Source organism: Nicrophorus vespilloides, unplaced genomic scaffold (assembly GCF_001412225.1).
Source record: "Nicrophorus vespilloides isolate i.1.1-1 unplaced genomic scaffold, Nicve_v1.0, whole genome shotgun sequence".
Taxonomy (NCBI): Eukaryota; Metazoa; Arthropoda; class Insecta; order Coleoptera; family Silphidae; genus Nicrophorus; species Nicrophorus vespilloides.
This window is the reverse complement of record NW_017097062.1, coordinates 36,644-54,916: the sequence shown is the minus strand read 5'-3', so window position 1 is coordinate 54,916 and position 18,273 is coordinate 36,644. Positions and strand designations below refer to the sequence as shown.

The following is an 18,273-nucleotide window of genomic DNA, read 5'->3' as shown; positions in this document are numbered from 1 at the left end:
TAGGTAATTTGGAAGGTTTTCAATGGGAAACTATTCCGCTCAGTGTTATATTCTGTTGCAGTTCCAAAACTATTTACTCGTTGCCAGAATTTGGCAGATTGTGAATAATAAATTTATTAAAAAAAATATATATATCGAATATTTTAAATGATGTTCAAGTGTATTTAAAATTGAAAATTAATTATTTTGAAAGAATAATTTGCATTAAATATGAAATTCGACATAAATAGTATATGGAATAAATTTAAGGGCTACAAATGTTCAATTATTCGCTCGTACGTACTGGTTGTTCGCATGAACGTACATTTTACAATCATAAATATTTCAATTTTGTTTAGACTATTTTATTTTCCTAATAATCTTTATATATACATTTACGTATTACCGATTAATTAGAAGGAAGAACGATAGTCTGACGAATAAGTATCCTTATAGTACGTACGAATGAACGGAAAACAAACTTATTATTATGTATTACTGATTTAATAGTACAAATGTTTCATTATTCGCTCGAACGTAGTGGTTGTTCATATTAACGTACATTTTCAAATCATAAATATTTCAGTTTCGTTTAGACTATTTTCTTTTCTTTATAATATTTTTATAAATACGTACGTATTATCGATTAATTAGCAGAAGATAGTCTGTAGAATTCTTATAGTATGTAGAAATGAACGTAAAATAAACTTGGACTTAGCATATATTTGGGACAACCGTTTCATCATTAAATATTTGTTAAGTATAGTGGAACCTTGGTTTACGAACTTTTAGCTTAACGAGCAAAATTAATTGTAAAAATGACTCGCTTAACGAGCGACGATTCGCATAACGAGTGACGAAGAGATGTAATTTTCAAATAATTCTAATAATATTTACCTAATATAGCGACAACCATGTTATTCTGGACAACCTCCATTGACCCGTTACAAATGTAGTAGATGGAACTGAGTGCATCCCCTCTATGTATCAGGTATTCACCTGGGGCGCAGAAGTTGGTTCTGATGTGAAGGGAGAGCAGTTTCATGCAACCCTGTGAGGCCGATTCGAAGATTGGCAACTGCAGGATCTCTCGATGCAGGTGCATGGATACATCCCCTCTCAGCTCCTCCGGGAACTCTTTCAGCGTCTTCGAAAGTAAACAAAAAAAATAAGTAAATAAAGTGCATTAGCCGATGAAAAATTGACCTCATAAAATATACGTAAGAAATCAATAATATAAGCTGCTCAAAGAAGCGACAAACCCGAGAAAAGAGTAAAGTAAAATATTTTGAAACCATAAAGTTGAAAAGAAAAATATGTCATATTTTATATATTCTGCTGTGAATTTTATCATTAACAAGTTAATTTTATTACTTAATAATTAAGTTAACATTATAATTATAAAAAATAATTTCAAGAATTAAAATATATTTTTATAATTAAAACAATTGTTAATTAACATTGAAATTATTAAAAATAATAAGATTATTATTACGAATATTATGATTTGGACATTAATCTACTTATTAATTAATATACACAATTAATTTAACATTTATATTAAAATTATAATAAATGTTCAAATCTTTTCAATAGTAATTAAAATGTGTTATAATTAGTTAATAGCAAAATTATTTTTGTTTAAACGAATAATGTTCATAAGTTTGTATAAGTTTTATTTTATTGTTTTTAAAACTCTCGACAATCTCATTTTATCTATATTTTTCTATCCGTTCCTCAAACATCATAAGTTTAGTTTTATCTATATTTGCCCACAATTTCCTTCGCACATAAAACAACCCCTCTGCACATTCCTTTTTTTTATTACATTTTTTATACTAAAGCGTATATATTTATATAAAACGTTTAACAGTTTGTTATTCCTTCAAAATGTCCAAAAAAATATGAATTACTATGCACTATATTTTATAGCTCTAAATTCACACTATATTTTTATTCATAAATAACGTCCGGTTTTCCGCCTTGCCTGAAATTTATTATTATCATTTTACAGTAATTTTCAAACACATTTCTATAAAATTTTTCATATAAAATACTTAGAAAATGGAAATAAAATCTTTTGATATTCTTCAGTGCAATTAAAGTTTTCTAAATAAATTTATAGTTTTACAAAATTTTCAATATTTTATTATCGGGTTTAACTAAAATATAAATATTTATTGTCAATTGCGATTAAATTTGTCCCAAAACTAAAATTTTCCGGATTTTCCTGTATAACGCATCAAGAAGATTCTCGCGTTTCGGATCTCTCTCAAGTTAATTACAGCGCACACTTTAAGCCCATTTTAATTATGAAATTTAATTAGTATTTTCGCAAGTTCCGTTTTCCTGAGCACAAAAAAAAACTCCATTAAAACTAAGTTGTTTTTTTTAATTGCGTGCAAGTAGAAAGGATTTATCGTTCAACAATGCTCACGTTTTATGTACGTACTTTATTGGATTGCATTTCGAGAGAAAAAAAATATATATACCGGAAAACAGGATTTTTTGTTTGTTTTCATTTGCGTAAAATAGTTTTCTTTGTTTCCAATTTAATATGCTAGAAATTTGAATATCCTTGTGTTCGGTGGAAGTTATCTTCTGATATTTTATTCGATATAAACACGAGTTGCGAACGTTACGTACGGACATTTTATGGGTCTATTGTTGCATTAACGGATGACACAAAGTTCATGATGTGCTTCGGAGTTTATGAATGCGTAGCGGTATGGATGAAGAGAATATATAAAAAACTGTGGTAGTGAAACGCGTATTTGATGCAACATAATGTAAAGAGAAACAATGTGAATATGGAACTATCGGCAATATCGTTGGTCGGAATCGAAACAAAGCGGAACAAAAGTCGACAAATTCTATTCGAATTGTGTACATGCACATCCCCAATGCATGAAACAACTGAAATAATACAATGCGAATTGTTTCAAAATCCAACAGGAAACTACATACAAAAAAATGATTTGATTTATTGCTATCATGATATATTTATTTTGATGTTTGAGAAAATGACAAAATTTGGGATGTTTCAGATGTTGGAGATGCTTGAGGTGTTTGAGTTATTTGAAATGTTTCACATGTTTTAGATATTTAGTTCGACATATTTGACACTGTTTGATATTTGACATATTAGACATGTTTGATCAATAATAATATATTGTTGAATACCTCGGTTCACAACCATTCGGTTCCCACACGTAAATATAATACAAAAATACATTTGTTTTTGAATATAATTCCCCCAAAAATTATTTGAAGGCGTATACCCTAGTGACGTTTGAGATATTACATATTTGACATGTTTGATTAGTCATAATATAACCTAAAATTAAAATAATATTAGGTTAAGTTAATATATATTGTTTTCATCAAAAACCTTGTAATTTGTTTTTAAAGAAAATCTCCTACACATTAAATTATGCAAGTTTGATGTATGTTATTTACTTGTATTTTGTGACGAAGGTCACAAATATACAAGGTACAAATATACAATATACAGGTATACAAATAAATATTTTATTAAATAATATTTAAGATATTTAACATATTTATCATGTTCTGGATATTTGACGTGTTTGACATGTTTTAGATATTTGACATGATTGAAATGTTTGACCATGTAATCTAAACATCTCAAATTAATTTGAGGTTAAATTAAATTTGTATTTTTTTTTTCAACAAACACAATGTTAAAAATGTTTTAAATGAAAATCTTCAATAAATTCAATTATGCCAGTTTTAAGTATATTATTTTTTATGTTTTGTGTATTTCAAAAAATAAATGTATATAGTTAATAAAGTTCCGAGTGGAAAGAAGTTATTATTAACTAATGTTTGACATATTTGACAAGTTTCAGATATATGATATGTTTGAGGTATTTGAGATGTTTGATCTGTCATAATTAAACGTCAAATTAATCTAAACCTGTCAAATTAATTTGAGGTTAAATTAAATTTGTACACATTTTTGTCATAATAAATATTATTTTAATTTTAAATGAAAATCTTCAATAAATTCAATTACGCAAGTTTTAAGTATATTATTTTTTATGTTTTGTGTATATCTATAAATAAATCTATATAGTTGATACAGGGCGACTAATAGCTGAATAGTTCGCCCTACCCACGATCTAGTGGACACAGGTTCAAATCCTGATCAAGCCAGGCCCTTTGTGAGCCCTCTCGGTGCTTGCAGCAATAGGGCCATCGTTCATCACAGATGGACAGTCAAAAGAATGAGGTTCATCATATGGACCTTCAGCCAAGTCGATGGACAATAACAATATTAAGGATAGCAGCAGATTCACAGTCATAGATAATAGTGGAATCGCAGAGCATCAATATACTACTGAAGTTAACCTACAATTTACTCAATGTTCACATTGATGAACAGATTGTGAATAAAATTATACGACATAAAAAAAAATAGTTATTAGAGTTCCGAGACGAAACAAGATAGCTTATTAACTAATGTTTGACATATTTGACAAGTATTAAATATTTGATCTATTTGACATATTTGACATCTTTGACGTATTTTACATCTTTGATCATTCATAATTAACCTCAAATTAAATTTGTATTCTTTTTTTTTTATTAAAAATATTGTAAATGAAAATTTTATAAAATTTCAATTGTACAAGTTTTAAATATGTTATTTTCTTGTATTGTTTGTTTCAATATTTCAATAAATAATTCAATATAGTTTGCGAAGTTTGCGAATCGAAACAAAATATATTATTAACTAAGTGAAATATAGAAGGAAAAACTGATGAAATGAAATAAATCCCGTCGGTGGGATTGATTTTAAAACATATATAAAACATTTTGCGGGCGGATGATGTAATTGGAATTGGAAAACTTTTCAGACTGTTCTAGGCTTTCGCACACGCAACTCGAACCGAATAAAAATAAAAGCAAACACGCGACACCTTTTCACACTTTCCGCCCGCAAAAAGTTTCGTAACGTGCCTTCACAAATCGCAACGATTACATAAACGTCGCACTATGTGCACAGGGATTAGATCTTTAGTTATGTAGTAGACATACATTTATTATATTTAAAGTTATAAATTAGTTAAGTTGTGTGATAAATTTATTATGATTATGGTCTAAGTTTTTAATATTATGTATGATTATATAATCAAATTAAGTAAGTTTAATTAAAATATAAAGTGACTACTAAAAGCCGATTTAGTAAGCATAAAGAGAATACTGGCATTGAATACCTCGGTTCACGAATATTCGGTTCCCAAACGTAAATCTAATATAGAAATATGTTGGTTTCTGAATATAATTCGCCAAAAGACAATCTGACAAATGTAGGACTTATACTCTTTAATTTCGGTATTCGAACTTTATCTAAAAATAAAATAAATCTACTAATATATATTTTGAAAGAAAAAGGCATTATTAAGCGTACATTGAACCTTTTACGGTTGTTTAAATTTGATTACCTAATGTAAATCTAATTGAAAAATATATTGGATTCTGATCATAATTCCACTTAAAAAAATAAACTGAAGCCGGTTTCAGTTTTCGAACAAACTCTAAAAAGAAAGTAAATCTTCTAATCTGCAAAAATATATATTTTGAAATGTATCATGTTGAAAAATACTTTAGTGAGCGTTTAGTGAAATTTGGACTATTGAATACCTTGGTTCACGAATATTTAGTTCCAAATTGCAAATGTAATACAAAAGAATATTTGTTTACAATCATAATTATTAAAAAAAACATACTGACGGTGTATACTCTCCAGATTCGGTTTTCGAACAAGCTTTAAAAATAGAGTGAAATTAGTGAAATTTGAACTATTGAATACTTCAGTTTACGAATATTTAGTTCCATATAAATCTAATACAAAAGTACAAATGTTTCTGAATAAAATTATCTTAAAAATCAATCTGACGGCGTATACTCTCCAGATTCGGTTTTCGAACAAGTTTTATTTTATTTTAAATCAATCATGTACAAAATGGCTTTAGTGAGGGTAGAGTGAAATTTCGATTATTTTATACCTTGGTTTACGAATATTCTCTTTATAAACGTAAATCTAATACAAAAATACATTGGTTATCAAATGACAATTTGACAAATGTACGACGTATAAAGTCTAATTTCGGTTTTCAAACAACTTCTAAAAGTAAACATTTGTAAATAAATATTTTTGTTACTATTATATTAATAAATTCTAAAATAAATAATATGTACTTTATAATACTGTAGATTATAATAATAAACAGAGCTTTCTTTTTTTTGTGTTCTGAAAATACATATGTGAAGCAAATATTTTCATTCGTTATTATTAGTACTTGTATATATGCAAAATTCGTGTTTTAATGGATATCGATTGGCGAATATATGAATAATATTTACTTGTTGAATGCTTATTTGCAAAATTTGAGTGTCACGAGTAGATTATAATAATTAAACTCGTCATTATTAGTTTGATGACCCTTTTTGCTTATTTCATCTTCCAATATTACATATTCATGCAATTAACAACTAATTAGAATAAATTGTTTTGTACATTTCTCTGCATTTAGATGGTAATAACATTATAACAATTATTACCTACGCTTTTCAAATTGGAAAGTGTATTTTGTTTATATTCCTTTTTACTAGTTAATAAAAAAATGTAGATATTAAGAATATCAGGTACTTAAAATTTACTTAAAAATTAGTGAATTTTGTTGACTTTTTGAAAAAGATTTTTCATGTAATATGAAAGGAGAAGTATTTTGTAAGATTAAAACTAAAGTGGTAATATTTGCATAAGCCTATCGTTTATTTTTTACCTCGTGAATATCAATTCCATGGTTGAACGACCACGTCGTCTGGAAATAGTCCTGCATTCGGTGTTTAAGTTCTTTAGGGATTTGATGGAGGGTGAGGAAGTCCTTCAAATCCCGCCATTTGGTGTGGTAAAGGGAGCGCCTCGAGTACATCCTCTGGATGATTGCAGTCACATTTCCAAAGACCACCGCATGCATAAGGGCTGCGGAACAATCGAGAATTAAACGATTCGCCTCGCATGCAAGGTCATTTTCAAATGTCTCACCTCCGATAAGCATTATGCAAATGCTGAAGATCTTTTCCTCTTTCGTGTTGGCGCTGACGTTGCCGAAACCGACGCTCGTCAGGCTCGAACAAGTGAAGTACAGAGCGGTCACGTAAGAGTCCGTGTGCGAGATGTTCTCGATTGGTAATTTCAGCTTATCCGCCAAGCTGTGGATCCAACCTGTGGAATGTCATAACAATGCTGAAGCTTTTCTTTTTTTTTCTTTATTTGGTTTTTGTTGTTTACGGTCAAGTGATTCTACGTGTTGCAAATGAGAGAGTTGTTTGTGCTTTTTTTTGATCATCGCATCGATTTATAAAAGCGTAAAATAATGGAGTCGAATTGGAAAATAAATAGTAGAATGATGATAAATAAGTCAGCAGTATTAAAAGATGAAATTGGTGAAGAAGATGAAAAGCATGAAGAGGACGATGAAGAAAGTGGAAAACATAGAAAAAATGATACGATAAAGAAAGAGGAGCAGATTTGAAGAGGACAAAGAAGAGGAAGAGAGGATTATTGATTGCTCACCTAAAGAAGAGGATGAATAAGAGGATTGAGAGTATGAAGAGATTAAAGAAATTGAAGATGACGAAGAGAAAGAAAAGGATGAATAAAATGAAAGCACGAAGAGGACGATGAATATGAAGAAAAGTGTAAAATATAGAAAAAGGACAAATATTATACAAATATGAAGAGGACGAGGACAATTGTAATATCAGAGGATTGTTGATTGCTCATCTAAAGAAGAGAATGAATAAGAGGATTGAGACTATGAAGAGATTAAAGAGAATGAAGATGACGCAGATAAAGAAAAGGATGAATAAGATAAAAGCACGAAGAGGACGATGAATATGAAGAAAAGTGGAAAATATAGAAAAAGGACAAATATGATACAATATAAAAAAATGAGCAGATATGAAGAGGACGAGAACAATTGTAATATCAGAAGATTGTTGATTGCTCATCTAAAGAAGAGGATAAATAAGAGGATTGAGAGTATGAAGAGATTAAAGAGAAAGAAGATTGCGAAGAGAAAGAAAAGGATGAATAAGATGAAAGCACGAAGAGAACGATAAATATGAAGAAAAGTGTAAAATATAGAAAAAGGACGAATATGATACAAATATGAAGAGGACGAGGACAATTGTAATATGAGAGGATTGTTGATTGCTCACTTAAAGAAGAGGATGAATCAGAGAAAGCACGAAGAGGATGATGAATATTAAGAAGTGTAAAATATAGAAAAAGGACGAATATGATACAAATATGAAGTGGACGAGGACAATTGTAATATCAGAGGATTGTTGATTGCTCACCTAAAGAAGAGGATGAATAAGAGGATTGAGACTATGAAGAGATTAAAGAAAATGAAGATGACGCAGATAAAAAAAGGATGAATAAGATGAAAGCACGAAGAGGACGATGAATATGAAGAAAATTGGAAAATATAGAAAAAGGACGAATATGATACAATATAAAAAGAGGAGCAAATATGAAGAGGACGAGAGCGATTGTAATCATTGAGCTAATGAAGAGAATGAATAAGATGACAGCAGATGACAAAGGGAAAGAATAGGACGAAGAAGATGAGGAAAAGTGTAAAATATAGAAAAAGGAAGAATATGATACAATATAAAAAGAGGAGCAAATATGAAGAGGACGAGGAGGATTGTAATATCCGAGGATCATTGATTGCTCACCTAAATCCCTTCCGTCGTCGTTCTTCTTTTCGGCTATCACGTACCAAATGCAGGCTAACCAGTGAGCAACCAATGTGAACGACAGCATTAGCAACGTTAAAATCATCGCGCTGTATTGGAAGTAACGGTCCATCTTCTGCAGAAGCCTCGCAAGGCGCAGTAATCTGATGAGCTTTATCAAGTGGATGTTGTGGTTGCTGAACGTCGATCCCGGTCCTGACTTCTGAAACCGAATGGACCATAAAAAGCAACACAAACACAACAGCTAAAGTCACAATTACAAATTCGTTTTAAATTGAAAAATTTCAATCAAAAATAGATATAGAATAATTTAAGTCTGTGACTTCTGTAATAAAAGAAGGAAAATATTGATTATATAAATTAAATAATCACTTTCTTAATTTGTATTTATAAAGAAAAGATATTTTTAAAATTGTGGATTAAATGCTTAAAAATATTAAATAATGTTTTTGACTACAATTGAAATAATAACTTATTACATTAATCCGAAAAAAAAACCATTTAAATCATGAATACTGTATGAGATTATAATATTATGATAATTTTAATCTGCAAAAGTTTTAAGCTTTTCGTTCCTAATTAATTGGTTATTAGCGGTTTACTAAAAGCTCGGATAATTCAATTGTTGAATTAGATGAAAAGACGGATTAAAGAAATGGAAAAGTTACATTACCTCAGAGCCGTAAATGGCGTAAAGAAGGTCGAAGGGTAAAGCTGCTAGCAAATCGACGATGAACCATGTGCGTAAATAATTGACTGAAATCGATTTCCAATCGGACACCACCTCACCCTTTCGGCTCACGTAAGTCGTTCGGAAATTTAATATTATATCTGCAACAGAATTATCACATAATCAACATTTTCAACTTTAAATACAGAAGCTTTTAAACATTGTCGAATTATTGTTTTATTTGTTTTATTCGGATAAAACATATACAGAAATTCATTAAATAATAACTGATTTATATGGAAAACTATGATAAATTGGATTAATTAATTAATCAAAAATTAATGCCATTAATTAGCTGCATTTTTTATAGATATTACAATCAAGTATGATTTCGATGTGTACGCGGAAACCTCGTTTCTCGAACGTTCGGTTCCAACAAAGTTTCGGTTTTCGAACAATCCAATACATTTTTAATGCTGTTCAAAGTAAAATCTTATTATGTTTAATATGAAATGTTTTCGAAAATAAATAATCGATAAAAGAATTATTACGAATCCTCATTTTACGAGTTAACTAATTGAATTAAGTATAGAACTAATGAATTTTGGTGGTAATTAGTATCGGACCAAAGGTGGGATAATAATGACTTGCATGATTAAAGAAAATTTGCATGAATACACCGCAAACTACAAACTAAGAATGAGTATATAGTGTATGTGAGTACATCCTAGCCACCTGCACTGTCTGGGTTAATACAATTAAGGAAGTTCCGTGCAGCCTCACTAACCGGTATTAATTAAAAACTTTTGTAACGTGCGCCAAACTAAAATGTATATTAATTGACATTATTTTATACTTTGCATCCTTCACGTTCACAAAATTAGATTACGTCATTGAAAGTACGTTTCCATTGAGTATTCATTCACATTATTTTATTTATATATATATTTAAAAAAAAGTAAAAATTATTTAAAATTTCATTTCAAAAACAGACTTTTCTTTGGTTTTCAATTATAATTTTATCGTAATAATCTTTTATAATATTTTGATTAATTTCTAGAATGTTATTTAGTATAAGAAAGATTACACATATAATAATTAAAGTAGATATAATCATAAAAAATAATTGAAATATTTCTAGCTAGATTATATAACAAACGATAAAATATTGTAAGGATTGTGATAACAGTTTAAATTATGATATTTATAGAGTAAATAAAAGATTTATACAAAAAAATAACTAAAATAATTATTGTAATGAAGGAAATGCGTGTGAAAAGATAAATGAAACAAATTATGTTTGCTCTCTTTGATGTCGCGAGTTTCGCGTGAATATTTTGCACATTCGAGGCAAATCGTGTTAAAACCTAATAGATATAACAGTGAGGTTATGATGGATAATAGAACTGCGAGATGAGCCGCATCATATTAGGGCTTTGTGCGTTAGCTTTGGAACGTTCTTTGAAAGCACAATAACGTTTGCATATGGAAATCTGACCGAGCCGGAATATCGGCAAGCGCCGACACACAGGGTATAACAACAACAGAGGATGATATAGACATTGAGATATAGACATAGAGGGTGGCGATTGTAGTTGTAACATAGGTGGCACGGACAAAAGACATCCAAACAAGCCAAACGTAATTGCAATTACATCAAGGAGAAATATATACAAAAAAGTACTTTTTAACTTTTAAAGGAAAATCTGTGTTGAGAAAGGATTCTTTGAAGACGTTAATTGTGGTTTGAAATATTTGATAATTGAGAAATACTGTTAAGTTTATTTGAAGTATTTCTGGTGCTTTTTTGTGTGAATTATTTAATGATTTTTAATTGGATTAATCATAAATTCACATATAAAAACATATAATAAATACAGCGAAAAATCTGCATTAAAACGTCCAGAACAACAGTTTCGGTTTCCGAACAAACTAACTGATTTTCAGATTTATCATTCATAATTTTGATTAAAATGTATCTAATGTCAAAAAAAAACTTTGGAAGCGATTCAATTTTCCTGCACTAAAAAATATAAAGAATATGAAATTACAAATAAGAAATTATCTATATAAATAAGAGTGTTCAAACCAAATTTCTTTGCTAAAAATATTTTGAAATTCGCAAATATTGATTCACTCTGAAAAGAACGTGAATAAAGGTGAAATATAAATGCATCCATCAATATTGCTTCAACAAATGGATGTAACATGAAAGAGGGTTTCTTTTGAACGCAGAAAAATAAAAACATAATAATAACACGTAGGGAAACGCGGAAATAGGGTGAAACGGAGGTGTATATAAAGCATTTTCAGGCGCTCATTTCATAGTAATTCGTCAAGATCATATCATGCATGAAACCGTTTTCAGAACGCTCAAAATTACATTCATGTAAAAATCGTGTCGCAAATCAAAAAAAAACGCAGAGATATTTCCATCAATTCGCAATTTTCAGTTAAAATTTTAATTACTTCTTAAATATTGATTTTAATGAAAGCTTGCAATAACTGACCGTTAATTACGACAATAGAATTAATGAATGCAGTATTGATTCAATTTATTTTCGTGAAGTAAGGAAATATTGTTGCGGTGTATATTTCACGCTTAGTGAAGTGTGAATGTGAGATAGGAAGATTTGGACGTGCAAATGGAAAGCTAAGGAATAAATACTGGTTACCTGCATTCGTAGCTTTCGCAAGATAAAAATTGGTCATGGGATGGCAGGAAGATGAAGTAATGTGGAACAAGTCTGATAAATGCCATGGAAGTGATATGAAAATAACGGAAACATCGAAAAAGTTTAAAAAAATCTCTAACCCCGCTTTACGTCGTTTCGATTTTCGTAATTTAAACGTAATATATTGAATGTAAATAGCGCGGACGCGATCTTTCTTACATTAAATTTCATTTGGTGTTATTTTTTTTCGACATAAATCGGGGTTTGAATCATTGTAGTAAGTACACTGCAGAAACTTTAATATAATTATTGAGACCATTTCTTTTCGTTTTGTTTCGACGTTTAATTGTTTTTTCGACGCTAAGCGAATTGTTGGTTAATTTAATTAATAACTTTTTAAATAGCATTAGATTTCGTTTAACATTGTTTTAATGTTTTATATTATTTTCGACGTTAAGCGGGGTATGAGCCAGTGTAATTAGAATCTTAAAGAATTTGATTAAAATAAACTTTAAATTAATTATTGTTTTACATTACAGTTTGTTTTGCGACATTTTGATTATTAATAGTTTTCGACGCTAAGCGGGGTTTGGGTAACTTGCAGAATTTGATTAAAATAAACTTCAAAATAATTATTCAATGAGAATTACATTTCGTTTAACGTTGTTTAAATGTTTTATGTTTTTCAACGTTAAGCGGGGTATGAGCCAATATAATTAGAAATTTGCAAAATTTATTTAAATAAACTTAAAAATAATAATTAGCATTATATTTCGTTTAACTTTGTTTTAAAGTATTATATTTGTTCAATGTTAGAAACTTTCAAAATATTAATCGGTTGAAGATTTTTTTTATAACATTCTGTAATTAAAAGTAAGGAACCAAAATAATAATTAGAAGTTAAAATAATGTAATTAACTGTTGACCATAAAATGCATTTCCAAACAAACATATAGCTTTGATAAACTCCGAATTGCGTAACGTTTCGTTGCATAATTGTTACGGCTCGCATAAAAACGGACATAATTTACGTTAAATCCGAAAAGTGCAATTTGAATTTGCCACAATGTTTGCGTATTTTGCTCGTAATACGTATAATATATTTCGTGGCCACAGATCCTCCATCCTCCTCCCGTTAAACCACTATATAATTGCCGTTAGCGTCGTGCAATATGCAAATAGGTCTCAGTCAATGTCAAACTTAATATCCTGCATTAAATTCTGAATACTATCCCACTTTTAGCCCATGAAAAATTAAAAAAAGAATGTAATGAAATAAAACAAAAAACGTAAAAGGATACAAACGATTACGAACGTACGAGGTTCTAACGATATGCTATATTTCCGGACTTGAAGTGTACTAATTGCAAGGATAATGTATATTCATTTTCTTGCTACTTCCAATCTGCATCTTATTAATAACATTGTGGACACTGTAATGTTGAAGCCAGTTCAGTGGAATATTAATGTTTATGAATTCGTTGCGTAATTAACAACCTAATCTGCATTTTGGTGGCAACAGTTCGTTGTCACAAAGGCTTCAACACGTACTTGAATTGTAACAGTTTATAAATAATTTGATGAATAATTTAACATTATAAAATAGTTGAATAATATACCAGAAGATGGCGCAACAGTTATTTACATTTGACACATTATTGAATGAGTAGATTTTTTTTATTATCATTTACAAATAGATCATGCAAGTAATTACGAGAAAACTTTGTTTCAAACTGCACTAAAGGAGTAATTAACAATTGGAATTTTTGTAATTGTTATCAATTCAAGTACTGCTAATGTCAAACTATGAAACATAATTATAATATTCGATTTATTTTAGTAACCCAATTATTTTATTCCAACTTTAACATAATGTTGTTTAGGAAATGTTTGTGTCTGTGCTGTGGCGCAGTTATCGAATCCTTAGTACACCGGCAGCTCTATAGGTGGCGCCATAAGAACAAGCGCCAAATTTAAATTTTGAAAATTTCTGATAAAATTCCAATTTAATTAGTATCTTCGATTAATGTCTTCGATTTACATTTCAGACATTGATAAGTTTTTAATAATTAATCCTTTCATTCTATATTTATGTAAGGTAAATTTATTAAATTATTAAATGTAAGTATTGTGTCATAAGTATTGCTTAAATCTCGAATAATAAGCAAAAATACATCATAATGAGGTTTTATTGCTTTGTTTTGGTGTAAGGTTCCATCGGCAGCTCATTAGGGGGCGCCACTCGATTTCCAGATTTGCGAAGGCACACATCGTCTTTGGTCCCCTGTCTTAAACCCTTTTGATTTAGGCATTAAAAAATATACAGTAGTTCTATAATATACCAAAAGATGGCGTACCATAATTTAACATTGACAAATTATTGAATCCGCAGATTTTTTGCAACAGATCATGCAGATAATTTAAAAAAATATTAATTCATAAACAATGATAAAACTCAAAGAAATATTAGGAAATAATTGAAAATTAAGAATTATTAATTTTTGTAATTGAAAATATTTAATAAATTATATAAAGCTCAAAATCTAGTTTCAAACTATTTACAGTCATTTATTTAGTATTTTTAAATATGAATTATATAATTTTGTGACTATTCGACTGTGAAATGTAATAAACCCTCGACAGTGTCAATTGTTCTGTGACACCTTTTGTTTGAAATGAGTTACGTAATCAGGAAACTTTCGGTGTCTCACTGTATGTAATTTAGTAGAGTGGGCGGTAAAATGAGAAGAGCGCATCCAAGAAACTAAGGGAATATGTGATTAAATTAAACTCTCATATAAAGCACCAAGGAGACCAATGCATACAAGAAGAAGTAAACTTTTATTACTTCGAACACAGTTTTTTTTACTCATTTTCATGTTTGTCAGAACTAATAATTACAGCACGTAACACTTACATTATTAATTATAACGTATACTTTATTACTTAACTAACAATTACATAAAAAATATGCGAATTTACAATTTTAACCATTAGAACGACACAAAAAACACATGTTTAGAAGAAGGTACATTGAGCTTGCACAGCTCTAGTGCAGACATTCACAATAAACGTACACGATATTCATTCTAACGTACATTTTTCTTGCACAAAACTTGTCAGCTGACCCAGTCTGATCAAAAAAGAACGTTCGAACGAGTATTGTTTCTTCTTTTTACTTCTTACTTCTGATAACGCAGACTATATTATTAAAATATACGATATACATCAATACTTTATTTAAGGTAAAAAAACATCAGAAGGACACAAAAAGCTTTAAAATAAAGGTGTCCACAGGAACGTACTTGCTCTAGTCTATCGGACAGATTTAAATCAATCCACGTTTGTAAGACTATTTTTTGTTACTTCGGATATTAAATAATCTCACGTTAACATAGCGTACTCAATATTCATTCTAACGTACATGTTGCTTGCAAAACACTTATAAACTGATCCAGTCTTATCAACACAGAACGTTTAAACGACTATTTCTTCGTTACTTCTGTTATTAAATAAATAAGTACTTATATCAGAATATACGTTAAAATAATTTACGTAAAGTGAACGCAGACTAAATTATTAAAATTTAGGATATAAGAATAAACATGAGAACTACACAAAAAAACAAACAAAGTTTAAAATTAAGGTATTCACTGGAACGTACATTCTGCTTGTAGAGCCCTAGTCAATCGATCTGATTTAAATCATTCAACATTTGTACAACTATTTATTTGTTACTTCATATATTAAATAATCACACGTTCACATAAATGTACTACATATTCATTCTAACGTACATTTTGCTTGCACAACACTTGTCAACCGAACGAGTCTAATCAAGAAAGAACGTTCGAATTACTATTTCTACGTTACTTCGTTACATCTGATATTAAATAAACAAGTAGTTATAATAGAATATACGCTAAAATAATGTACGTAAAGTGAACGCAGACTATATTATTAAAATTTACGATGTACATCAGTTCCCCTTTATTTACTTTGAACATACGATATTAAATTTTCATTTCCTTCATCCCGAAATGATAATAATAATATAAATAAACAAAGTGCAGCGTTAAATAAAATGTAATTGTATTTCCTCCCCATATTTGCCTCTACTTCACCTATAGTTCCATCTCTCTCTAGTAATCTCCCACACCAATTCCCTCTCTCACTCTCTCCATTTCTGCTATACGCTGCCCACGCCGCATTGAACTCTCATTTAATCCAGGATTTATGGCGTTGAAATTGTTTTGTGCTGCTAAAAATAGCCGACCGCGTGTTAAAAATAGCGATCCCGTTGCACGGTTCTGCAATATTTACTCGCCCGGCGCATCCACCGTGAGCTTATGTGCACATTCATTGGCTTTTTTATATAATAAATTTATTTTGAAAATAAAATAACACAACACAGAAAAAAAAAATTCGAAAATTTGAAACACTTCATCAAAAGCAAATCCCGAATGCAATTAGGTTTTTTTCTATATGCGGATTGTATAAATTTAGTAGAAATCAACTAAAATTTGGCAAGTTTGATTGTGTTAGAAAAATATATAATAATAAAATCCACAATTTGTTTATTTTGAAACAAAAATGAATTTTATGTTTATGAAATATTAGTTTTTCAAAATGATTATCAAAATTTATATAAAAGTGAGGTAATGAATAGAATCATAAATTTCTTTTTTTATGTAGACATAAAACTATAAAAGAAATAATTGTTTAAATTTTTAAAATAAAACTTATGTAAACCTGTATTAATTAGTTTAAATATTAAAACAATATTAGTCAAAATTATATAATTTAAATTGATTTAAAAAAAAACTGTACAAAAGCTTAAGTTATAAACAGTTGGGCGGATATATCAGCCGCTCGTCCGAAAATCTGAATAATAATGAAAAATTACAATGTAACTTCTTATTGTGTAGATTTTGAAACTCAATTTAATGGATGAATTAATTTTGAAAAACGTTGTGTGAAATTTTTTTGTATAAATCGTAATTAATACTTTTGATTTATGCATGATTTACAAACAAATTATGTTGATGTATGAAAACGTTGATGATGTTATATAAGCATGAACATGAACATAAATATAATAAATATAGTAAAAAGATGGGCGGATATATCAGCCGCTCTTCCGCAAAAAAAAACTGAATAATAATGAAAAATAACAATGCAACTTCCAATTGTGTAGATTTTGAAACTAAATTTAATGGATGAAATAACTTTTAAAAACGTCGTGTGAAAAAATGTTGTGTAAATCATAGTTAATAATTTAGATTTATGTACGATAGATTTACAAACGAACGTTGATGATGTTATATAAACATGTTCACTTTTCATAAGCTTTTAGGTTGATGCACGATTAGGTTAATAAATCGATGCTTGTGTCTGTGCATCAATCATTACGGAATGATGCGAGGGCGTAGTAATAAAATATGGTCATAGAACTCACCTATAAAAAATAGGGCTTCGACGACGACGTCTACGGCCACCGAAGGTCGTTCCCCGTCGTCGTCCATAAAACTCGCGTTGTAGGGGACGACGACTGCCACATAAAAAGTTGCGATGAGTATCAGCCAGTCCCAGCAACTCTTAAACATGCCATAATGGGACAGGATGAAGCGGCTCTTCTTCACAGCTGCTGTTTTGTACTCTGGTAATGGGGCCGGCGTTGAACTTAGAAGATTCTAGATATACAAATATTAAATATTAATGCAATAATACAACTAACATAATTACAAATAGTAAAATCATACAATATGGGTACACATATTAACCGATTTACATGGTAGATAGGTTCCTGAGAAAAACGTGTAAATCGAAATTCTAACTTTTTGAATGTAAAACCGTGTAAATCGTAAAATATGCAAAAATCACATAATTTCGTTGTTTATTAATTATGACTTTTTTATTTTGTTTTGTATCCAGTTTATTTTTAATATTTATTTTTAAACCGTGTAAAAACTTTAACGTGTAAATAAAGTACAGTTTTAAAGCGATAACGTGTAAAAAAGTACTGTGTTAAACGAGGAATAGGTGTATTACTTGAAAAAAAGAAACAGAACAGAATAGTTTTAAGCATTCCAAGCTACTCATCAATTTTAATTTTATAGTTTTTAACTCATTTTCCATGATATTTAT

General features: G+C 29.4%; 1 protein-coding gene across 1 annotated transcript in view; it reads right to left on the bottom strand.

Annotated features, from left to right (window-relative positions):
- The window catches only part of LOC108558801 (potassium voltage-gated channel subfamily H member 8), a 54,256-nt gene that overhangs the window by 15,144 nt on the left and 20,839 nt on the right, over nt 1-18,273 (bottom strand). Inside the window, exons 4-9 of the mRNA XM_017915832.1 lie at nt 17,585-17,819; nt 9,455-9,612; nt 8,761-8,980; nt 7,058-7,237; nt 6,795-6,994; nt 877-1,126 (exon numbers count right to left, since the gene is read on the bottom strand). Of these exons, the coding sequence (XP_017771321.1) occupies nt 877-1,126; nt 6,795-6,994; nt 7,058-7,237; nt 8,761-8,980; nt 9,455-9,612; nt 17,585-17,819 (1,243 nt within the window). The remainder of the gene's footprint in view (nt 1-876; nt 1,127-6,794; nt 6,995-7,057; nt 7,238-8,760; nt 8,981-9,454; nt 9,613-17,584; nt 17,820-18,273) is intronic.